Consider the following 26177-nt stretch of genomic DNA (forward strand, 5'->3'; position numbering starts at 1 on the left):
ACATCTGATGATAAATACCCGCAGTATTCCTGCAGATTATCACAGTTCACGGCTCCGTACAGTATCATATTGCAGGATATGGTGTAAAACATCTCCTGATGATAAATACCCGCAGTATTCCTGCAGATTATCACAGTTCACGGCTCCGTACAGTATCATATTGTAGGATATGGTGTAAAACATCTCCTGATGATAAATACCCGCAGTATTCCTGCAGATTATCACAGTTCACGGCTCCGTACAGTATCATATTGCAGGATATCCCGGTGATTGATGACCGGCTGATGTGTTCTGTGCCCACAGACTGCAGACCTGCTGGGATTCTGCCACCGACACACCCATCATCTATGACACAGCAGCCTCCTCCTATATACTGGCTTACGGGAAGTAACAGAAACAAATCCGGAGTGCATTACACAGGAGAGGCAGACGCACTGAGAAGACTGAGGTAATAGTATATGTATACATTGTACAGCGCAAGTACTAGTATAGAGAATAGTACATAGAAGGGTACACAGAATAATATACAGAGGGACAGTACACACAGTATACAGCATATGTACATGAACATGTAGTATACAGAATACTATATATAATAGGTACAATATATACAGTATACAGTAAACGTGCACTGTATGGCCGCTTTATTAGAGCCCCCCGCCCTCTCACGATTGGAGCTTCTCTGTATGAAAATTCGAGCTGTGACCCCGGAGGGCAACATAAGATCATGTGACAAGTTTTCTGTGGATCAGTTTCAGTTTAAATGGGAAAATCCATAGTGATTTTCAATGAGTCACTGGTCTTCGCTGCTAGACTAGCCAAGGCCAGAATTTCACTGCCAACTTTGTGGCATTTCCTGGTGCAGCGTTGTGTAGAGTATACACAGAACGGTGTGATTGAGGAAAAACAACCAGCGAAAAAGGATCCTGTGGACAGAAACAACTCTTTGACAAAAGGGGTCAGAGGAGGATGTCAAGAATGGTTCTGCTGAAGAGCCAGTGCACAGCCCAAGCAAACTGCAGTCATTTAAAACACTGGTGCTCTTCCTAATGTGTCCAAGCACACAGCTTGTCATTTCTAAGCACTGATGGGCTATAACTGTGAGGTCTGGAATGATTTAGTGTATCCTGCACTGAGCAGGAGTTTGGACCCGATGACCCTGGAGGTCCCTTCCAACTCTACCAGTTTATGAACAGTTGACCAGTTCCAGCTTCATTGCTGCCTAAGCGTGCCTACCCACTAGCATTCTTTTTTTGCTGCGAATTCGCTACGTTTTTTTCCATTTATCAATAGGACTTTCTAATGTTAAATTCTCAACACACAAAAAATGCAAAAACAGTAAACGCATGCGCAAAAATCAAGGATTGCCAATGAAATTTAAAATTTCCCTGCTCCTGGCTACCAAAGGTAGCTGAGAGCCTGGGGATGTCACTGGGGGACCGTGGTATGCGATTCCTGGTCATGTGATCGACCTTATCCAATTGATAATGGCGATCACGTAATAGTTAAAAAAGTTAAAGTTTTATCTCCCTTCACTGATGCGATCTGTGAGAGAAGATGAAACTTATCGGAGGGCTCTGCATTTGAACACCAATGCGATCACCCTCCACAGACCTTCCCCGACTTCCACACATGCACCCGCCAGCAAAATGCCGGACACATGTGCAGGAACCGGGGAGGGCCTGGGAAATTTAAAACCTCCATGCTCCAACAATCGCCGATAGCCTGGAGCGGTGACCAGTAGCGATCTATCATTAGGCCGGTCTCACACGACCGGATACAAATTGCAGATTCCTCATGTGTTTGATCCACGGAACAATCAAATGCACTGGATTACACAATTCCGCTCACATTAGCGGGTTAGAATTACGTAATCCACTTACAGAAAACAGAATGCAGCAGGTTGTATTTTACCACGGATATCCGACACATAGATCCCATTGTGCTCCATGATCGCGAATATCGCGGAAACTACATTGTGTACAGGCTGCGTGTAACTGCATCATCACTAATTGACAGCGCAGGAAATCTAAGCAAAAAAAGGTGTACTGCGCATGACCGCCTTTGTGAGTACGCAGTTATGCGCAGTACATTATGCGGCCATATGCAGGGCCACGGCCGGGCTCAGAGCTGGGATCCGCTGCGGGCCTCCGCAAGCGGATTCCACATATGACCATGTGAGCTTGGCGTTATTCTGACTGCTACCTGTAATACGTAATTTAAAAGAAGTCCCCGGAAACGCTCGCCTTCCTGCAGTTCCAGGAGCACCTTGTTGAGCGTCTTCTGTTTGAGACCACGGCACCACAGCAAGCTTACAAAGCCTCACAGAGTGCCACTTTTTACACCCCACCCCTGCCACTGAGGTCAAAAAATACCCCCCAAAAAAGCATGGGAGGAGGAGGGATACCCGGTTTTATTGCCCCATGCTCCCATCCCAACTGCTGTAATTACCCCTGTCTTCGGACATACCACACAGTTTACATTATTACTTTTATCTAAGATTTGTCGAATGCTAAAAAGGGTGGGGAAGGGGGGGTTTATTTTTAGGGAGTCAATTTTTTTCCTGCACAAGTGTGCAATGGGGTCTGGAGTTTATGCCATTGTGCCCTGACATCCAATGGGTGTTCCATCCATTATAGGCCTAGCCATGTGTCCTGTAAGCATATTGGGACTACAATGGGTATATATTACTGAACACAGAACAAACAGGGGGATCCATTTTGGGGTGAAAGTCTTCATTCATATGTGTGCTGTACAAAAAAAATGTTTTTAAAATGATACAATTGCCAAAAAACTGAAAATCTTAACCCCTTAATGACATGGCCTATTTTGGCGTTGAGGACCAAGCGATTTTTGGTATTTTTCCATCTCCATTTTTCAAAAGCCATAACTTTTTTATTTTTCCGTTGACGCGGCCTTATAAGGGCTTGTTTTTTGCGTGGTGAACTGTAGTTTTTATCGGTGCCACTTTTGGGTACATAGACTATATTGTAAAACTGTAATTATTTTTTTTATGATAACAGGGAGAGAAAACACATCAATTCTGCCATAGATTTTTTTTTTACAGCGTTAATTATGCAGCATAAATGAAACACAAATTTTTTTCTGCGGGTCGGTACGGTTAAAACGATACCAAAATTCTTATATTTTTTTTAGGTTTTTACACTTTTTTTGCAATAAAAACCCTTTTTTTGGAAATCTTTTTTTTTTCTCTATAGCTGCATTCAAAGTCCTGTAACGTTTTTATTTTTCTATGTACGGAGCTCTATAAGGGCTTGTTTTTTGCGAGATGAGCTGTAGTTTTTGTTGGTTCTATTTTGGGGAATGTACGGCTTTTTTGATCACTTTTATTGCATTTTTTGGGAGGCAAAATGCTAAAAATTAGCATTTTGCCTTTGTTTTTTAGCGTTTTTTGTTACGTTTTTTGCCGTACAAAATTAAAATGCATGTTCAACTTTTTGTAGACGTCGTTACGGACGCATCAATACCCAATATGTGGGGTTTTAATTTTTTTTTACCTTTTTCTTATGCTAATATTAGAAAAAGCATAAAAAAGGGTTTTTTTTACATTTTTTACATTTTTATTTCCTTTTTATACACTATTTGAGTCCCTCTGAGGGACTTGCAGCACTGTGCCTATGATCGCTGTCATAAGGCATGGCAGAGCTACTGCTCTGCCATGCCTTATCGCTTATACAGCGATCATAGGCATTGGCAATACAGGACGCCAGTGCCTGGTGTCCTGTTGACATGGTGACAGGCCGGGCTCTCGCGATCACATCACGAGAGCCGGCCGGAGACACAGAGGGAGCGCTCTCCCTCTGTGAACTCTTTCCCTGCCGCGATCTACTTAGATCGCGGCAGGGAAGGGGTTAACAGCGGGGGGCGCATCTTCGATGTCCCCCCGCTGTTACAGCGGGACGTCGGCTGTGACTGACAGCCGTCTCCCGCTGCGGGATAGCGCTGGATCATATGTGATCCCGCGCTATCCCCAGGATGTACCTGTACTTCCTGTTGCAGGAAGTACCAGGCTCACAGGACGTACCGGTACGACCGGGGGCGGGAAGGGGTTAATTTTTCCCTTCTGCTTTGCTTAGATTCATTCAAAAACTGTGGGGCCAAAATAAGCAGTACACCCCTAGATGACTTTGTTAATGGGTCAAGTTTTCAAAATGGGGTCATTTGTTAGTGCTCCCTGTTGTTTTGGCAGTGTGCAATGGGGCCTAAATCACCTTCAAGTAAAATGTTTGTTCTGAAAGCGACCAGTTGCTCTTTTCATTTTGGGCCCCGTTGTGCATACGGACATAAGAGAAGGGCAACAATGGGCATGTTTCTGAGCACAGGACAAACAGGGGTATCCATTTTGGGGTGTAAATTCTCGTTTTCATGTGCACTATAGGAAAAAAACCTGACTTTAAAATGACATATTTGCAAAAATATGACATTTTATTTTTTCTCCTCTAAATTGCATTAACTGCTGAAAAAAACTGTGGGGTCAAAATACTCATGACCCCCCTCAGTAAATACAATAAGGGGTGTAGTTTTTAAAATTGGGTCATTTTTGGGGGTATCTATCATTCTGACACCTATGAACCTTTACCATCTTGGCTTGGTGCAGGAAAACAAAATGTTCCTCAAAATGTTGATAATTAGAGATGAGCGAACGTGTTCTAAACGAACACTTACGCACCCAGACACCGGCTTTACCGAGGACTTCAGTGTCCGCGCGTAAAGATTCGGCCGGCGCCGGGGGGCGGGGAGAGGCGCGGCGGCGCGGGCGGCAGCAGCGGGGAACAGGGGGGAGCCCTCTCTCTCTCCCTCTCCCCCCCACTCCCCGCCGCACCCCCCCGCGCTGCCACGGCGACCCCCGAACTTTTTTCGCCCGAGCACGGAATTGCTCGCAAAGTTCGGTGCTCGGGCGAAAAGGGGCGGAGCCGAGCACGTTCGCTCATCTCTATTGATAATCAATGTTAAATTTCTTAAATTTGTACATCTCCTAAATGGTTAAAAAAACTAAGGTTTTTCAAATGTGTATCCAGAATAAAGTAAACAGATAGAAATATATATCTGATCAGAATATGTACAGTATGTTTGCACATATTTGAGATATTGCAATTGAAAATGTGAAAAAAATGACAATTTTTAAAAGAGGTTCCCAAATTTGGCGCTTTTAAATAAATATACACAAATTCTATCTGTCTATTTTTACCACCTAATGAAGTACAACATGTGGCGAAAAAGCAATGTCAGAATCACTTGGATATGCAAAACCTTAACAGAATTTTTCTATGTTAAAGTGACACGTCAGATTTCCAAAATTTGGCCTGGTCATTAAGGCGCTAATAGGCTTGGTCACTAAGGGGTTAACAAAATAACTCATCTTTATCGTTATTTTTGCAAGAAGCAGTCTGTCTTTAGAATGCTGGGGGCGCCCAGGGTGTCAGTAATAGTGTGGTTCATTTGTGAGGTGCAGGGTAGCCTGACTGGCTTTATAGTGGGGTGTCATTAATAGGCAGTAAGCCTGCATGGTGCAGCACATCTATCAGTTGGACAGTCACCATTTCTATGCCTTATCTATATGCAAGTATATTACTAAGCAGCCCCCCCCCACAATATATAGTAGGTGTGTGGAAGGTTGCTAATCAGTATATTGCACCTGTGCAATGCTCCTCCATATAGTAGTCTGCCTGTCTGCACGCTGTTGGGAAGTGCTGCTATACATGCCCTTGTATCGATCAGCTCACCAGTAAGTATGGCTGCTGGCTGTGATTTCTGATGGAGGTGGATTAGTGGTGTGGGGAATGTTTTTTTTGGCACACACTGGATCCTCTGATACCTGTGGATGGATGTCAGGATGAATTGCTGCGGTTGTGAAGGCCAAAGAAGGTCCAACACGCTGCTAGATAGATATCCAGTGGCGAGTCAGTGTATGCACAGTGGGACGATGCCTATAGGGTAGTATACACAAAGAACATAGAACACATATCAGAAGATGAAAGTTAATGATTTTTCCATTTAATAAAAAAAGAAAGTAAATCATTTAGAAATGGCAGCAACACATCTCACAAAAGTTGGGAAAGGGTCAGCAAAAGACTAGAAAAATAAATGACACTAATGAAAAACAGCTGGGGGGTCAATTTTCTACTGCGTCACATGACGGTGTATAATAAGAGCATGTTAGAGAGGCAGAGTGTTAGGTTGCGTGACTGGGACCTGTTGTGCTGCTGGAACCCCATAGAAAAGCTTCACAGGCGTAGGATGTTTGAGCTGGCTGCTTGTGGGTTTCTCCAGCCAGCCAAATGCCACTGATCCGCTGCACTTATATAGCATCCTCTCCATCTAGAGGACGCTGGTTTCTCGATACCCTGGTGTTTGCTTTCATGCATGTTGTTCTGTGTGTGTGATCAGTGATGTCTGCAGTATTATTGTATCTTGACACCACCGGAAGCTAGGGGTTTGACAGGAGGAACGCCCCTCTCACACCCCTAGCTCCCGATAGGGTCAAGGCTGGAGGGTCCTCACTGCAGAATGTGCATTGATTACTGGCTGCCCTGCTGCCTTAGGCTCAGCGTTGGTTGTCATCTTAGGCTTGCGTTATGAGCTGTAAATGCTGGCATGTTACCGCTGGAACATGGCAGCATTACCATCTAATAATGTAAGCCTAAGAAGAGAATTAACTCTCAGCCTAAGGCGGCAGGGCAGCCAGTAATCAATGTACACGCTGCAGTGATCACTGTGAGCATGCAGCCATCCCTGACTCCCGGCCGCCTCAGTGCTGTGTCCTGCCAGCCACCCAAGCCTTTGTGCTCCCTGACAGGTGTTCTCCCACTCACCACTGCCAATCTTGCCGCTGGCCCTGCATGTGGCCCACCAACGGGAGAGCTAGGCGGCCGCTGCTTTTGTCTGCTGAGTCCCGGCTGTGAGCTGTTTTCTGACCGCTGCCTCTATGATGCTGGGCAGCCGCCGCTTCTCTCTGATGAGTCCCCGCTGTCAGCTGCATTCCGGCTGGCGCCTCTGTAATGATGGACTCACTGCTCCTAATGCTGCGGCAGTCCGTGCTTGTGGTCCACAGCTGGGAATCCTTAGTGGCCTTTCAGGATCTACAGGCCAAGCAGATGTGCAGCCAATCACGTTCAGGGGGCGTAACCCCCTGTCAATCTTGGCTCCACCAGGAGTTCCTAGTGGCGTCAAGATGCAATAATACTGATGTGTGCTGTGGGTCTGCACAGGTGGCCAGACGTGTTATGAACAGTCCTGTTCTGTGTTGCCTGCAATCCCTGGTGTGTTGGTGTGAACTATGTCCTGTCCTGCTTTGGATTGTTTACCATCTTTGGATGAGTTAGGTCCTTAGGTCCTGATCTCCCGCTTGCAGGCAGGATTCATGGGGTAAGTTGTCTTGTGAGAGTAGGGACCCACAAGACAATGAGAACCCTTGGCGAGGGCTCGTGGGCTTGAGTATCTCAGCCAAAATATGAACATATATATATACCATGGTGGTATAACCTAGGTATCTTCTGTATATAATTATATATGTACAGCTGGTATAAGTTATACATTTTGTATATAGTGATATGGAGCATGCTGGTATAACCTGGGCATCTCCTGAATATAATTGCACACTTTACACCCATGCGGTTTTTAAGAGTCTATGTAGTTTTTTAAAAATACACATAGTTTTTGAATACCATGTGCAATTTTTAAATTGCGGTTCAAAAATGCAGCAAAAAACATGAACACAGGCTAATGGGCTACAAACAAATCTTCATGCAGTCAAGGAAATTGTCATTTTTGGAGAGCTTATGCCAAGGGGCTATATCATGTATGTAAATTTGTTTTGCAGCTGTATGCAGCGCAGTTTAGCTATACGTACAGGTACAAGCAGGGGAAGGCCCAGCTGAACTTTTGCACCTGGGAACCTGAGCCTTTAGTTACAACTCTGAACTAAAGTAAGTAAAGCATACTTCAAGTGGCCTCCTATTGCTATGATAGGGGCCAATCATCCAGAAAGTCATCCAGGATCAGTTTTTTTTTACTGCAGCCTGTATAGGAAAACAAATGTATGGCAACACATATCAGCCCAGCATATGCCAAAAAGACACTCATATATTGGGGCATTATTATTTTTTTTGGTAATACCCCTGGCTTTGTCGCACATATGATGACTCACTAAATAGAACATTTAAACTTTCCTCAGAGATAGTGAACTGATGAAGCACAGATGGATATCATGATGACTTTGTTTCATGTCTCCTAATAGAACAAGAACAAAAATGCCGTTCTGTCCTCCGTGTTGTGGTCTCATCGTGGTTGAGTCCAAACAGCCGGGTGAGAAACTCTTTCCTATTTTTGTTTGCAAACACATTGTATAATATATGAGCCCGCAGTTTTTGGTCAACCAGCTCGCTGAGACCTAGTCTCTCCACCTTCCTCAGACATTACTTGTGGTCACTCAGCACGCACTATTTGCTTTGTATTCTGTGTATTTAGGTGACTTATGGAGAGATCAGCTTTATTTAGCCATTCATGCGCCATTTAAACAGACTCCCACCCAAAATTCTCTGTTCAGAAAAATGCTGAAAGAAACTCTAAGAAGCCTGGGAGGAGGAAATGAAGTGAACATGTCTTTTCAGTGGCTATAGATAACATGTATCATTCTTCCATTATACAGTGTCAACTGCTCTCTGTGAATCTCCCTCTCGGGGATACTAGTTCACCTTGAAGAAATCCAGCTGTTATAGGGAGGCAATGCTTCTTGGAAAAAAGTATGCAAACTAACTCTGCTTCAGAAAGAAGTAAACTGTCTCTCTAGTGCCAAGTATTTACTCTATAAGCCAATGTCTAACCAAATTAAAGAGAACTGAGGCCATTCTGAGTACTACAGGCTTGTCCCATTGAAGTGAATGGAACAAGCCTGCAATATTTAGAACAGCTACTATAAAAATTACTATAGACAAGTAAAGGCAGACTTCCAATTGTGCAATCCAAAGTAATTTTTCTTTTATTATTTGTTGCCCAGCAGAAAGAACGCATTTTGTGTTAGAACTAGAGATGAGCGAACGTACTCGTCCGAGCTTGATGCTCGGGCGAATATTAGGGTGTTCGGGATGTTCGTTATTCGTAACGAACACCACACGATGTTCGGATGTTCGGGTTACTTTAACTTTCTTCCCTGAGAAATCTTCTCTATATGCGCTCAATGGGGCCGGCGGCAGCAGCGCCAACCCCATTGAGAACATATAGAAGACAAATCCTTCTTCTCTGCCACAGCTGTAACAGCTGTGACAGAGAAGAACGATGTTTGCCCATTGAATTCAATGGAACCGGCAATACAGCCGACTCCACTGAATGCAATGGGCTGCCGGCGATCGCGGGATGAATTGTCGGAAAGGGGTTAAATATATAAGCCCTTCCCTGCAATTCATCCAGAAATGTGTAAAAATAAAAAATATATATATACTCACCTTGTGTCGGCAGACGGAGTTCAGCGCGGCAGGCTGCAGTTCTCCTGAACTGCTCTGAACAGCTGTGAGTAGTATTCAGCAGCCGGGGATTTAAAATCCCCGCCTGCTGAATAAGATGCCTCTGAATGGTCACAGCCTGACCAATCAGAGGCCAGCCCTCACTCACACCCATTCATGAATTCATGAATGGGTGTGAGTGAGGGCTGGCCTCTGATTGGTCAGGCTGTGACCAATCAGAGGCATCTTATTCAGCAGGCGGGGATTTTAAATCCCCGGCTGCTGAATACTACTCACAGCTGTTCAGAGCAGTTCAGGAGAACTGCAGCCTGCCGCGTTGAACTCTGTCTGCCGGCACCAGGTGAGTATATATATATTTTTTATTTTTACACATTTCTGGATGAATTGCAGGGAAGGGCTTATATATTTAACCCCTTTCCGACAATTCATCCCGCGATCGCCGGCAGCCCATTGCATTCAGTGGAGTCGGCTGTATTGACGGCTCCATTGAATTCAATGGGCTAACATCGTTCTTCTCTGCCACAGCTGTTACAGCTGTGGCAGAGGAGAACAATCGTTATGCTGACAGTGCGGGGGGGGGGGTCTCACTCTTGCCGCTATTGTGGCTTAATAGTGGGACCTGTGAACTTGAGATGCAGCCCAACATGTAGCCCCTCGCCTGCCCTATCCGTTGCTGTGTCGTTCCCATCATTTTCTTGAATTGCCAAGATTTTCACACATGAAAACCTTAGCGAGCATCGGCGAAATACAAAAATGTTCCGGTCGCCCATTGACTTCAATGGGGTTCGTTATTCGAAACGAACACCTGAACATCGCGGGAAGTTCGTTTCGAATAACGCGAACTCGAACATTTTGGTGTTCGCTCATCTTTAGTTAGAACCCCTTCCTCAGCTTACCTGTAGGCACAAGCTTGGACTTCACTACCCAGAGACTTGTACCCCACCCAACACTTCTTCCATGTGAGGAGTCAGGCACAGATGGCTCGTGTGTAGCAGCAGCACTCAGTAATGATGTGCAGTATCTCTCCGACTCTGTACTGAGGTTTCCTCAGGAGGCGAACAAAGATGAGGGTCTCTGGAACATTTCAATGGCATGTGGTCCTGTTCCTAGCACTTTGCAGCTTCTCCTTCCCTCAGCTCCGATATTCTTACTATATTTCTGCTTGGAGAGGAAGACACGCTTGAGAAGATAACAGGGAGTCACACACAGCCTGGAAACCCTTAGATCTGAGGGAAGAAGAAACTGCAAAGTACTAGGAGCATGAGCTGAACCTGTTGAAGAGATGTCCCAGAGACCCTCATCTGTGCAAGGCCCCTCAGATGGAAACTTTGTGCGAGGTGCAAGTCTTTGAGTAGTGGAGCCTGAAATTGTGTCTCCCAGCTAAGCTGAAGAAGGGGTTCTCCCCTAAAATTTGCTCTTTTTACAGGGCAATAATTAGATAGAAGATAGACTTACATCCTCTTGCTTCAACTTGCATAATTGGAAGTCTACGACAATGGGAAGTGACTCCAGACTTGACCTTATCCTCAAACTTTCATACCAATGGAAGAAAATTGACAGAAGCATCGTCTTGAGGCTTAGAAGATACCACAACTCCCAAATATTTGATTTCCTTCACGGTTTATAGTTGCGTTGTTTACTCCAATGAATAGTCCACCAGCAAAGGATCTGAAGGAAGAATTTCAGATTTTCCTCAATTAATACTGAGACTTGACATCTTGCCAAATATGTAAAAAGTGGACATAATAGTATTCATTGATCTACTCACATCCCCTGTATACAACAGCAGATCATCTGCTTATAAGGAGATATGTTTCCCAATTTTTCCATGCTAATCTGAAAAATGAAAAAAATCCCTGCGCTCATAAAAGAGATCACATATGCAAGTTTCCACTCCTTTTAATAGTAAAGAAAAAAGGAAAAAAAAAGATTACTTAGGAGGAGGGGTATGCGTTAAAACACAGAATCCCCCTCCTGATAGTAGAAACCACAGCAATTATTTTCGAACGTTTTCCAGAAGATCCAGTCTTTTTTATTTATTCCATAGCATATAAGTTTTTCATAGTACGAGAAAATGGCAACGCGTTTGGATACTATTATAGCACCTTTCTCAAGCCCACAGATTTACACCGCGGGAGTACCGCGATTAAAAACATGATAGTGCCTGCGAGTGATTGCGGATTTCTGCGGTCTTCATTAATATGCTATATTATTGGAGACCCCCCCCCCACAGCGTAAATCTGCAGCAAATAGAATGTGCCGCAATTTATTTCCCGCTGTGGAAATCCGTGGCAGAATTTCACGAGTGAGCATTGGCAGGCAGAGAGCTATTAGGTTTATTAGAACCTAATAGCTGCAGAATTCACATGTGGATTTCCGCCACGGGAAACGCGGTAGAAATCCATCCATGGTCATTCACCCTAAGGCCCCCTGTCCACAGCAGTGATTTCGCCGGTGGTAAATCGCCGGCGAATCACACCGGCTGAAGCTTTCCACAGCATTGCTATGGAAAGCGCTGGCCCCCTGTCCACGAGTGGAGAATCATTGCGATTCTCTGCTTGCGGTTGGCAATTCGCAGCTTGCAGTGAATTGCCCTGATTCTCCGCAGTTAGCCTATCTGTCAGATAGGCTGACCTGCGGAAAACCATCTGCCGGCTCCTGCTCCCGGGCGGCGGCTCTCTGCGGCTGAGATTCGCCGTGGGATACCACAATACCCGTGGACAGGGGGCTTTAGACAGTGTGGCATATTTATAACATTAAATGAATTACATTATTATTTACTCTATAGACATATAAAACTTCATGCATAGTCAGAATACCTACACAATCCTACATAGTATAAATACATATCTGTCCAAATATATTAACATAAAATAACATCTTCAGAAAGAAAAAAAAACAGATGGGGAAAGGATAGAAAACTGGGAATCATGTATAATTCATCAGTGATATGTGTCGTAAAGGTCGTAGTTAGAGATGAGTGAGTATACTCGCTAAGGCACATTACTCGAGCGAGTAGTGCCTTAGCCGAGTATCTCCCTGCTCGTCTCTAAAGATTCGGGGGCCGGCGGGGAAGAGCGGGGAGGAACGGAGGGGAGATCTCTCTCTCCCTCTCTCCCCCCCCGCTTCCCCCTGCTCCCCGCTGCAACTCACCTGTCACCCGCGCCGGCCCCTGAATCTTTAGAGACGAGCGGGGAGATACTCGGCTAAGGCACTACTCGCTCGAGTAATGTGCCTTAGCGAGTATACTCGCTTATCTCTAGTCGTAGTTATAAATAGCTAATAATAATTTGATTTTTATCTCGAATAATTTTATATTTTCTCTAAAACCTCGTTCAAACCATGAGGTGAACGGGTGTTTAGTTTAAAGATCCAAAACATCTCTCGTTTTTTTAAGACACTTTCTAACGGCGTAATTTTCATTTCTCGAAAAAATCTTTGATTTTAAAAAGTGACTAGAGACACTATGGTTTAAAAAACGTGAAGTATATTAAAACGATGGTTGTTAAGTCTTGTACGTAGGGGATGGGTGGTACGTCCCACGTATTGAAGACCGCACGGCATTCAATCATGTACACGACATATAGTGTTCCACAGTTTAGGTATTGTTTTAGCCTATACAGAGCTTGATCTTCTTTTATGAAGACTTCTTTTCTTGCAAGTTGGATGCTTTTACAGCATTTGCACCTACGTAAGCCACATGTGTAAGCCCCTATGAGGGGTTTGGATGATAAAAGAATTTCTTTAGTTGTTTGTGTTGTGCGTCTCTTTTTGTGCTGGAAGGAAGGTGCCACAATATTTTTGAAATAATTACCGTGGTTTCTACCATCAGGAGGGGGATTCTGTGTTTTGATTCATAGCCCTCATTACGTTTTTTTTCCTCCTCTTTCCTTTATTATTAAAAGGAGTGATACTTGCATACGTGATCCCTTTTATGAGCGCTGGGATTTTTTTCATTTTATTAAATTTGTATTTGTTTTGTATCCCTGGGAACTTTGGAGTTCCTTGGATCCCATGCAGCTCTCCATCCTTGGATTGGATGCCTTTGGCATTAGAGGGTTTCACTAGATTACGAAGACCTGGACTACAGGTGTGGCGCCTGCGCACCCCATAATCATTGGGTCCAGGTGCCCACACCAGGTGAGTCCACATTATTTATGCACTTTTAGTATAATGTTAAATACTCCTAAGGCGCTTTCCTAATCACTTTAATTTTTCCATACTGGAATCCAACTATAGTGGGTGACTGGCTTATCAAACCAGCCAGGTGCTTAACTGCCAGGGTAAAATAAAGAGGGGACAGGAGACATCCCTGCCTTGTTCCCCTCTCCAACACCATCTGTTCCGAAATATGACCATTTACCCTCACTCTTGCCCATGGCGTTGAATTCAGCAGTTCAACCCATGCCACAAATTTCTCACCAAAATCCATCCTATGAAGAACAGCCCACAAATAATTCAACTTGACATTATCAAAAGCTTTGGCAGCATTGAGTTAAAAAACAACTCTTCTCCCACATACTCGATGATCCGCCTGAACAACCAGGCACAGTATAAACTCATTATTTTAACAGCAGTTGATTTGTTTGGAATAGAGCAAGACTGATCCTCATATATTAAATGTCATTACTAAAAGTTATATATTCACAAGTACCTTCACCAAGATTTTAACATCAGTGATCAATAGAGATATTGGACGATAGAAATTAGGAAGACACACATCCTTTCCCGGGTTAGGAAGACAATTATAGCATCTCTCATTGATGGGGAAAGTATACCTTCATGCAATGACTCATTAACCCATTCCCGCTCCAGGACGTAAGGGTACGTCATTGAGCGTCAGGGTATGTATGAAGAGAGGTCGTGGGGCGACCTCTCTTCATACAGTGCAGGCGTCAGCTGTTTATTACAGCTGACACCTGCGGGCAATAGCGGCCAATTAACCCTTTAAATGCCGCTGTCAATTCTGACAGCGCCATTTAAATCCCCCGCACTATGTTCAGGGGTCCTGTATGCCCCCCCCCCCCTGCAGTGAGATCGGGGGAGCCGTGCAGGTGTCATGGCAGCCAGGGGCCTTCAGAAAGGCCCCAGGGCTGCCTTAGCAGACTGCCTATCAAGCCATCCCCGTGGTGTGGCTTGATAGACTGCCTGTCAAATGGCAGTATGATGTAATGCTATAGCATTACGTCATACTGCAGGAGCGATCAAAGCATCACATATTGTAGTACCCCAGGGGGACTTTAAAGTAAAGTAAAAAAAATCAATAAAGTTTTATTGAATGTAAAAAAAAAGTTATAGAAGTTTAAATCACCACCCTTTTGCCATATCTATTATTAAAAAATCAAAGTCATAAAATAAAAATACATATTTGGTATCGCCGCGTCCGTAAAAGTCCGATCTGTGAAAGTAGTGCATTATTTTTCCCGCACGATGAACGTAGTCTGAAAAAAATAAAATAAAGAACGCCAGAAATGCACTTTTCCAGTTACTGTCTCCCAGAAAAAACGCAATAAAAAGCGATCAAAAAGTCGTATTTATTCCGAATTGGTACTATCGGAAACTACAGGACATCCAGCAAAAAATGTGTCCCTGCTTAACTACGTCGACGAAAAAATAAAAAAGTTATTGCACGTACAAAATGACCGCAGAAAATAATTGAAAATAATTAAATGCCTTTGAAAGAAAAAAGCGTAGTGCAGTAAAAAAAAACCTAACCAAGTTTGGTATCGTAGTAATCATACTGACCCATAGAATAAAGTTATCCTGTCACTTTTGTTGCAGTTTGTGCGCTATAGAAACAAGATGCACTGAAAGATAACGGAATGTCATTTTTTTTTTCATTTTCCTCCACTTGAAATTTTTAAAGGTTTTTCAGTGCATTATATGGTACAGTAAATAGCAACATTTAAAAATACAACTCATCCCGCAAAAAACAAGCCCTCATACAGCGACGTCGATGGATAAATAAAGGAGTTATGATTTTTTTGAAGGGGGGTGGAAGAAGCGAAAATGGAAAAGAAAAAGGGTCTGCGTCAATAAGGGGTTAAACACTGTCAATAAGAGTGGCAGAAGCATATCCTGGTAATGCCTAAAAAATTTAGTTTGGAAGACCATCCAACCCATGTGACTTTTGATGAGGAAGTGTTTCTACTGCATCCCTTAACTTATTCAGTATCAAGAGCCTCTAATATCGCTCTCTGATTCTCAGACAAAGTTGTTGATTGCACCCGAGCCAAATATTCATAAAGGTCTTCAAAATCCTTACTTTACTTAGAAGCACATAGGTTTTTAAAACAGAGAAAGAATGTCTCCAAAATGTCATCATCCTTCACAACCAGAGAATTATCAGGCCTTCTCAATGCTGCAACATAAGATGATGATTCCTGTGCCTTAATTCTTGAAGCCAAAACACGACCCCCTCTCCACCTTCCTCAAAGATCTTTCGCTTCATAAAAAGAAGCTTATTTTTTTGCAACACCTCTCAGATGATCTGCAAGTTGAGACGGTGCCTCTTCCCAGTTCTGCTTTATTACTGGGAGAGTATATATATGCTTGCTCTGCATCTAAAGCTCTTTGCTGAGGGGCCCTAATGACATCCTGAGATTCAGACTTATGTAAGCTAATCTTCGTATAGCAATGCCTTCATAGATCCCACACTACAGGCACTGAGGAAGAGTCAATATTAATCTGAAAAGATTCCAATAGATCCTCCTCCGTTCTAGCATTACCATCAAGCAGGTTCAACCAAAACGGATTTAACCTGCAAGCTCTATCAAACCAAATTCCCCACCAGACATAATTTACAACACATAAGGTGGAGAGTGATCAGACACAGTCCATAGTAGATATTCCACTCTATGAACATGAGGAAGCATAGATGGAGTAACTATCAGTAGATCTATTCTACAAAGTGTATTATGTGAACTGGAATAACAAGACTATGGTTGAACTTCTGGATTTCTCAATCTCCGAAGATCACATAAACCCATTCATTAATAAATGTGTGAAAATAGTTTTCACAGATGTAAACATTGAAGAGGCTGCAGCATTCGCACAAGCACGGCGGTCCCTTCAATTTGCTGATTGGTGGGGGTCACCAGCGGCAGACTCTCACCTATTAGATATTGAAGGGTTGGATAAGCTGGCAATGTTTAGAGGTTGGATAACCACCGTAAACACTCTTTAGTACTATGACTCTTTTCAGTTATATATGTATCTGTACTTTACCAGCATATATTAAAAAGAAAAAGGTTTGGTACCGTGTTAGCCAGTAGAGCAAAGTGTGATTGTTCTCAGTGAGAGAAACCAAGTCATCTTGTAGATATGATACCTTTTTAATAGTTAAAAAAAACATGATGTTATAGCGAGCTTTCAAAGCTACTTAGGATTCCTCTCAGGCTTAGTAAGACCGAAGAAGAACCCTAATTAGGTTTGAAAGCTCGCTATAACGTCATGTTTTTTGTTAGCCATTAAAAGGTATCATATCTACAAGATTACTTGGTTTCTCTTACTGAGAACAATCACATTTTACCAGCATATATTCATGTTATATAGCCAACTTTATGCATATCTACTCTATGCAATTTGAAACAATTAAGCAGTCCAAGTTCTTACTCTAGGTAACTAGCTACACATACAATAGTTTACCCAGATAATAATAATCTTTATTTGTATAGCGCCAACTTATTTTGCAGCATTTATTTAACTATTCTAGTAACTATAGCTCTTCCATAGTAATTATCAGCATTACTAGCCTCTGGCCTGCTGCACACCACAAATATGGCATTTTCCTATCACTCGCTAACATGCTATACAATCTATCCAACTAGAACTTGACCTTATCAAACATAGCAGTTTTCCCAAATTTAGCACTTTAACTTTGCCGACCCCTCTTATAGGAATACATGGTGGCTGAGCCCAGGCCCCCTTAACTCATACACAAAGCAGGCTCCTCTACCACCTCACATGGTCACACCACCAAACTCTCATATTTAATGCTTCTCTTATCCCCTCCCTAACAGTGTTCTGTCACAACACTCAGGGCCACAACATTCTCTACCAGATCAGCATCAGGCTCTGCATAGTGCTTGGTACCTCCTCCTCATCTAAACTGGTGACCAGGAAAGTGTGCTCCCTAGTGCCCAGCGATACTGGCAAAACTGCCTCATGCAGCAACCCGCCAGACCTAAACTACATGAGGGCTAACAGATGCACAAACATGGAGAACAAAATAATATGGCATATATCATGTCAACAGCAACATTTAAGGTAGAACACCCTCCCCTCGAAAGTATATTAGAAAGATGAAGAACTTTATACAGGAATAAATATACAATAATTAAACTTTATTCACACAAAACCAAACACCCCTTTATACAAATGAAAGATTATTGTGGTGTTACGGAAACCGAAAGGCTAATTAAATCAAAGTAAACATCAGAACAAAAAAAAAATGTTCCGTCTCTATCCCACTCCCAAAAAATGGTCCCCCCAGGAGAAGAGCCAAAGTAATTATGCAAAGCCCTTAGATTTGAATAGAACGAAAATGTACGAATCCCAAAAAATGCAGTAATTATACAATGCACAACGTGCATGAGGGTGAAGAAAGTGAATTGCACAACATAACACAAAAAGCTAAACCATTGCTAAGTCAGAAGGAAACCATCCAATCCGAAGATCCCACACATTTCATCAGTGATACACATGGGGTCTTCACAGGGTCAGCCAGGGCTCTTGGACTACAGAGTCATAATAAGCCCCATGTCTGCCCCACCCTTGGTTTAACAAATTCAGGACACTTCTTAACACAAACATGTTTATGGGGAATGCAATACACAATATACATATCAACTTGCCCTTTTTGTATATGTAAAAAAAAAATAAAAAAAAAATATCAGAGCCTCATATTTTGTAATGGTTTTTTGTACTGGTGAATAAAGGGTTAACTCACCTGGTGTCTAGTGGAACTCTCTGGCTTGAGAGTCCACCAACACCTATTATCCACGTTAGCTTATTTTAGCCACCCTGGGTCCTTGATCCGGATCTCCGGAGAGTCGTCTATGGGTTACAGTCCTGATATGGCTGTAGCATAAAGTAGCACACAGAAGAATGCAAAGAACCCCGCGCTCGTAGGAATCCAAGGATGTGTCCGACTTTAATCATGTACTCAATCCCATCAAGAACATCACTGACCACGTGTAAACATGCGAGGTTGGTTCAGGTGGATGAAGCTCATCTAATTTCTTCATTTTCTCTGGGTTGTTCAGTTCCTCTCAAGGGGATCTCCGTTGACGTCCAGGTGAAAGGCTTTGTGGCTGATGTGTCTGCGACGCTCAAGTACAAGAATGAGGAGGAGAAGGCGCTGGAGGCCATCTTTGTGTTCCCCATGGATGAAGACTCCGCTGTCTACACCTTTGAGGCCACAGTGGAGGGAAAGACCATTGTAGCCGATCTCCAGGAGAAGGAACAGGTAATTTCTTGGTGTTTTTGAAGATATTATAAAGATATTATCTGCTTTGCAAATGAAATAAATTGTCAAGGACTCGTATGTTATCAGGGATCTAGGCTGTAAATAAATTATGAATGGTGGTCAGTATTTCTGATCATCATTTGTGACTGCTGCTACTGAGGATGTTCTATCCTCCTGTTTCTCCCCGATCTGTCCTTCCTTCCATACGTCCTTCCTAGATTTTGGTGCTTAAGAAGGAGAGCGCACTGGATCAAGGCATGAACACATATGAGAGTAGTAGCAAGTCACATGATGTGAATAAGCCCTGGTGATAATTCACTATTTTAGTCCGGATTCACACAAGCGTATGCATTTTTGTGGAATGTTCATAGCATAAATGTACTGTAATTCTGTGGCATGTCAATTGTATCGCCATTTAAACTGTGCAATTAATCTCTTCTCAATGAGGGAGTGAATTCCGCACAGAAATACGCAATAAAACCCGTGTCAAAATCTGCACCAAATGGTTTGGGTTTTGAGGCAGAAATTCTGATGCTGATTCCCTTCAGAATGTCTGCTGCGGACCTACCATAAATGTGAACAAGATGCTATATGTCATGCAGAGGGTTGGGTACAACAGGGGGTTAGTACTGTGATTGTGTGACAGGTGTAAATATGCCTTTCCTGTATGTTTGCAGTCTGTTCTAGTAGTTGTGTAACCTGTACTTACTTCTATATAGTTGTAGTGTCACAGTTCTCTATCTATCTGTTTGTGAACGCCATGAGTATTACCATGGTAGCCTGCTCCAGTCCGAAGTAAGGAATAGGCCTGAGTAGGTAGTAGGATTATTCCCCAAGAAGCGCGACTGAGACACTTTGGGAAACCATTGCTGGTGTAAGCTGTGAATGTGCCCGATAATGAGTGATTGTCTGCCCTTGGGCCTAGTGAGAGGTCTGGAAATACAGTTCAGCAGAGTGAGGTGCAGTACAGGTGCTGCACTGTATATTACAACCATATAACCAATAAAGGAGTTGTCTGGTTATTACAAACTTTTTAAAATTAGAGCCTGATGGAGTAAAGCAATAAAATAAATGGTTCTTGCCTGTCCTAAGCCCTGGCAATTACGGTATGTTAATTTTCTTTTTTTTTATTTTAATTTTCTTGCTTTTCTAACATTTAACTTATTTTTTTATTGAACTTATTCTTACTTTATTATTTAGTTCCCAGAGGAAGTCTAAACTTGTAATTGTCTGATCACTTGTACAATATACTGCAATGCTTCCTTTTTGCACCCCATATTGTATTTTTTAGCAGGGATTCATAGCCTGAAATTCATGGCAGCCCTGGAAGCCTTAACAAAGCCCCGGACTACCATGGCAAGCCATCAGCAACCCAAAATCATGTTAGCAGAAGGTTATAGGATGATAGAGGACCCCCTCCGCCCTTCAACCAGCTGCTTAGATGCAACAGTTGGCACTGACTGCTGCATTTGAGCAGTTAAACAGTGATTGGCACAAGCTCTGTGCCGCGGCTGTTGCTGGCAACTGATAGCTGATGAGGACAAAGCAAGCTTATTATGGAAGCTCAGCTGAGCCGTTTGGGTTGAGTCTCGTTTCCAACATCAGTCAGCAGAATTGTGACTTTGGCTCAAAGGTAAAATACAGACTTTAACTCCAAATCAGTTTAACATAAGTAAAACAATTTATTTTCAAAGTGACTCAACTATTTATGTACAGTATTTTGATTTGGAGTTAAAGTCTGAATTTTACCCAAGAGCCCAGCGGAGCTTCTAGAATGTGGAAAGACGACTATTTCCTACATTTGATAACTGGCATAAAGAAACCACTTCCAATAGTGCAAATCTCCGAACAATATCTGTGCAGACACTGAACCATCAGGGATTACTGGGAGATTACCACTGTCAGTAATCATTATCTAATATACCCTGGATAACAGATCCTGATGTTTTATCTCATAGCCCTTCTTTCTCTTTCTCTAGGCTCACAAGACCTATGATGAGGCCATCAAACAAGGCCAACAGGCTTTTCTGCTGGAAGAAGATGAGAGCTCAGCTGATGTTTTTAGCTGCAACGTTGGGAATCTACCGCCTGGTCAGGAGGCTGCAGTGACCTTAAAATATGTGCGGGAGCTTCCAGTTGAGGCAGATGGAGCCGTTCGTTTTGTGCTTCCTGCTATCCTTAACCCTAGGTACACCCCAAAAGGTAACGCTATCAAATATCAACTAGGGTTCGAAAAAGCTTCATGTTCTTCAAAACCATTTTGTCCTCATAGACATACAGACCAATGCCATTCAAAGGTATTATGTAACATAGTAACATAGTATGTTAGGCTGAATGAAGACCATGTCCATCTAGTTCAGCCTGTTTCAGCCTCCTTGTTGATCCAGAGGAAGGCAAAAACCCCTAGAGCAGAAGCCAATTAGCCCTTTCGGTGGAAAAATTCCTTCCCGACTCCAGAATGGCAGACAGAATAATCCCCAGATCAACCTCTGATAGTTCCTACCTGTCTGTAAGACCCATATCAACAACTCGCTGGTCACCAAATGTCTATATCCTGTAATATCATAGCTCTCTAGAAAGACATATAGTCCCCTCTTAAACTCCTCTATGGATTTTGCCTTTACCACGTCCTCAGGCAGAAAGTTCCACAGTCTCACTGCTCTTACAGTAAAGAACCCCCTTCTGTGTTGGTGATGAAACCTGCTTTCTAGACGTAGCAGATGTCCTCTTGTTACCGTCGCAGTCCTGTGTATAAACAAATCATGAGAGATCCTTGTATTGTCCTCTAATGTATTTATACATAGTTATTTGATCGCCCCTTAGCAGTCTTTTTCCAGGGTAAATAATCCCAATTTTGATAGTCTCTCTGGGTATTCCAGTCCCCTCATTTCATGTATTAGTTTACTTGCCCTTCTTTGGACCCCCTCAAGCACTGCTATATCTTTCCTGAGCACCGGTGTCCAGAACTGTACACAGTATTCCATGTGGGGCCTGACAAGTGCCTTACATGGTGGAAGAATAATGTTCTCAGCCCTCGCCCCTATACCTCTTTTAATGTACCCCAAGACTTTATTTGCTTTTGCAGCAGTTGACTGGCATTGATTGTTCCACTTTAATCTACAATCCACTAGTACCCCAAGGTCTTTTTCCATATCACTTTTCCCTAGCAGTACCCCATTTAGTGTATATTGGTGACATCCGTTTCTTCTGCCCATGTGCATAACCTTACATTTGTCAACATTGAACTTCATTTGCCATTTTTCTGTCCAAGCCCCCAACGTATCCAGGTCAATTTGTAGTTGTACATTGTCCTCCGTTGCATTGATTATATTGTATAATTTTGTATCATCTGCAAATATTGATATTTTACTGTGCAGCCCCTCTATCAGGTCGTTGATAAGTATATTGAACAGAATGGGGCTTACTACTGAACCTGTGGCACCCCACTGGCAATGGTGGCCCAATCAGAGTATGAACCATTTATTACAACCCTCTGCTTTCTATCTCTGAGCCAGTTCTTTACCCAGATACACATGTTTTCGCCCAATCCGAGCTGTCTCATTTTGTATATCAATCTATTATGCGGCACGGTGTCAAATGCTTTAGAGAAGTCCAGATATACGAGATCAATAGACTCTCCCAGGTCCAGTCTAGAACTTCATTGTAGAAGCTAATCAGATTCGTCTGACATGATCAACCCCTCATGGACCCATGCTGGTGAGGAGTTATTCCTTTGTTCTCCTTCAGGTATTCTAGGATGGAGTCTCTCAGAAACCCCTCGAATATTTTTCCAGTTATTGAAGTGAGACCTACCGTCCTGTAGTTACCAGGCTCTCTTTTGAACCCCTTTTTGTATATTGGAACTACATTGGCAATGTGCCAATCCAGTGGTACAACTCTGGTCTTGATAGTATCCATAAATATTAGAAATAGCGACTTAGCTATCACATCACTTAGTTCCCTTAGAACCCTTGGGTGTATTCCATCTGGGCCCGGCGATTTATCGATTTTAATCCTCTTTAACCAGTTCCGCACTTCCTCTTGCGTTAGGTATGTAATATTTTGCGAGGGGTTCATTTTATTCCCCTGCATCCCCTGTTACATTTCCTTTTCGTTTGTGAATACACTTGAAAATAAACTATTTAACAGGCTTGCCTTCCCTCCATCGTCTTCTATGATTTCTCCTGCATTATTTGTTAAAGGACTAGTGCTCTCAGTGCAAATCCTTTTGCTGTTAATATAATTGAAGAATAGTTTAGGGTTGTTTTTGCTCTCTTGGCGATCAGTCTTTTTGCCTCCTCCTTAGCAATTTTGATCTTTTCTTTACATATTCAGTTTTTTCCCTGTACGATTTTAGCACTTCTTCACTGCCTTCTTGCTTTAGTAGTTTGAACGCTTTCTTTTTTTCATTTATTGCCCCCCTTACCGCCTTGTCGAGCCACGTTGGTTTCCTTCTGCTTGTAGTTCTTTTATTTTTAAAATGTTGTTGTTGACATGAGGTGATTGGGATGTTTTTAAACTTTTCCCATTTGTTGTCTGTACTGTTATTTTTGAGGATATTCTCCCAATTAATGTTACCGATAGTACCAATGAGCTGATCAAATTTTGCTTTACTAAAGTTTAGTTTATTTGTCGCTCCCTGATGAGGTTTCTTATTGAATGAAAGATGGAAATTAATTATATTGTGGATACGGTTTCCCAAGTGTTCCTCAACCTGCACCCCCATTATTCGGTCCGGTTTGTTAGTTAATACTAAGTCCAGAGTGTCCCTCGCTCTAGTTGGCTCCCGCACAAGTTGGGTAAGGTAGTTATCTTTAATTGTTCTCAAGAACTTATCACCCCTGTGAGATTTGCAGATCTCATTATCCCATATTATATCTGGATAATTAAAGTCCCCTATAATAATTAGTTCATTGCGGTTTGACACCTCTTCTATCTGCCTTAATAGTAAGGTTTCAGTTTCTTCTGGTGGCCTATAGAAAACCCCTATCAGTATTTTGTTATTTTTTCTCCCTGTATTTCTACCCACAGACATTCCATGTGTTCATCTCTTACTCCTATATCTTCCCGTAGTCTCAGCATTAAGTAGGATTTAACATACAGACATACCCCTCCCCCTTTCTGGTTTCCATGGTCTCTTCTGAAGAGATTGTAACCTTGTAAATTCACCGTCCAATCGCACTTATCATCAAGCCATGTTTCCAGTATTCCAACTATATCGTAGTTTTCATCAGTCATTCTCGCTTCAAGCTCACCCACTTTACCGATCAGACTTTTTGAATTCATTGCCATACAATCTATACGGATGTTTTTGTTCCTTAAATTCATTTTGCTACTAATTGTACTATTGGCTGTTCTGTCAGTTCTAACTGTACTAACCCTACGCCCTGCTCGACTCCCATTCCCATTACTTGGCCCCAGGTCACTAACTACACTGACTACCCCCTTGTTTTTCTTTTTGCCCTCCCCCCCAGTCCCTAGTTTAAACACTCCTCCAGCCTTCTAACCATCTTTTCCCCCAGCACAGCTGCTACCTCCCCATTAAGATGCAGCCTGTCCCAACTGTAGAGCCTGTAGCTGACTGCAAAGTCAGCCCAGTTGCCCAGGAACCCTAACCCCTCCTTTGTTCACCAACTCTGGAGCCACTTGTTTACCTTCCTAAGATCCTTTTCCCTTTCTTGTGTGACTCGTGGTACAGGTAGTATTTCCGAGAAAACTACCCTGGAGGTCCTCGCCCTAAGCTTGGATCCTAGGTCCCTGAAATCATTTTTGAGGGCCCTCCAGTGACCTCTAATTTGTACATTGGTGCCAATGTGCACCATGACCGCTGGATCCTCACCAGCCCCTCCCAGTAATCTGTCAATCCGATCTGTGATATGTCAAACTTGAGCGCCAGAAAGACAACACACCGTTCGACGATCCTGGTCTTTATGGCAGATTGCCCTATCTGTTCCAATTATAATTGAGCCACCCACCACTAGGATCTGTCTAGCCTGTCCTGCGCTCTCCATCCCCTTCTCACTGGAGCAGTCATCTCCCTGGCATTCAGAGGGCATGTCGAGCTGGACCCATATGGGTTTGTTCTTTAAAAAAATTGTAAATATGTGTCATTGATGATAAAAAATGAGGACTATAAATGATGACAAAACTCAACAAAGCTGAATGATGACAAGAATAATGAAGGCTGAGGCCTGGGTGATGATGATTATGATAGATAGATAACAATTATAAAGAAGAAGGATGATTGATTTCCGTAATCATAGATAAGTAGGATAATTGTAGTAAATGATGGTGTAAGCATGAGCATAGATGATTATAAAATTATTTTGATGGATAAAGAGGGTGATGCAAAACTACAACTAGGAGGAGAAGATAATTAATTACAGTAATAGTGGATAAATTAGACATAATACAGTAGAGGATGATCTAAGAATGTCCACAGATGATGATCTAAAAATGTCCAAAGATAAGGAGGAGAAAAATTTACAACTAAATATGAAATATGAGACTAGAAGGTAAGAATGGATAATCATAAGGACCAAATGATGATTTATGGATAATGTCCAAGATGAATGATGAAAAAGTGGATGATTCATTTCAAGGATGGTCGAGTAAGACTGCTTGATTACATACAGATGTCATAGTAAATGATGGGGGATGATGGTGTATGATGATGCATAACAATAATCTCATTCTGTTCAGATATATCAGACTGATTTACTTTTCCTACTTTTTCATCATTCCTATGCAGAACATGATGTGAGTGTGACCGCCACCCGTCCACAGGTGCCTATAGGAGAGATCCCGTACACCCTGAGTCTGAGCGCTCATTTCCAGTCTGCGTATGGCATTGCCAAGATAGTGTCCAACTGTGATATCAGCCCTGTGGAGTACACTAATGAGGACAAGACTGCAGCCAAGGTGAGTGGATAGCTCAGAGCTGTGCGGACTGGATATATTCTTCGTGAATATGTTGCATGATACAAAAAGTAATGCTATTTTACATTTTTATTGTCTGTGCTACTATATCACTAATAAAGCCAGATCTCAATTTCTCTGATGTAGAGGTATGAATCACAGTCGTAGAGCTGCATGAGGAACTTCTAGCTGTCTTCAGCCACCATTACGGGAAGCTTAGGAGTTAACTTAAGACTGATTTATTACTAAGTTTAATGAGAGCTTTATAAATCCATATACAGTGAGCTCATCCTACTGATGGTGGCAGAAGA

At 42.7% G+C, this 26177-nt stretch overlaps 1 protein-coding gene across 4 annotated transcripts in view; it reads left to right on the forward strand.

Moving 5' to 3' along the window:
- The first annotated feature begins 369 nt into the window (after positions 1-369).
- The window catches only part of LOC136627525 (von Willebrand factor A domain-containing protein 5A-like), a 77608-nt gene continuing 51800 nt past the window's right edge, over positions 370-26177 (forward strand). For 2 of the 4 annotated variants that reach the window (XM_066602711.1, XM_066602712.1), the window contains exons 1-5: positions 370-448; positions 8258-8325; positions 18746-18948; positions 20928-21150; positions 25700-25869. In XM_066602711.1, the coding sequence (XP_066458808.1) occupies positions 8271-8325; positions 18746-18948; positions 20928-21150; positions 25700-25869 (651 nt within the window). In that variant the 5' untranslated portion in view covers positions 370-448; positions 8258-8270. Of the gene's footprint in view, positions 449-7840; positions 7947-8257; positions 8326-18745; positions 18949-20927; positions 21151-25699; positions 25870-26177 lie in introns of all 4 variants that reach the window. The other 2 variants (XM_066602710.1, XM_066602713.1) reach the window with 2 other exon arrangements.

This window comes from Eleutherodactylus coqui, chromosome 5 (genome assembly GCF_035609145.1).
Source record: "Eleutherodactylus coqui strain aEleCoq1 chromosome 5, aEleCoq1.hap1, whole genome shotgun sequence".
Classification (NCBI taxonomy): Eukaryota; Metazoa; Chordata; class Amphibia; order Anura; family Eleutherodactylidae; genus Eleutherodactylus; species Eleutherodactylus coqui.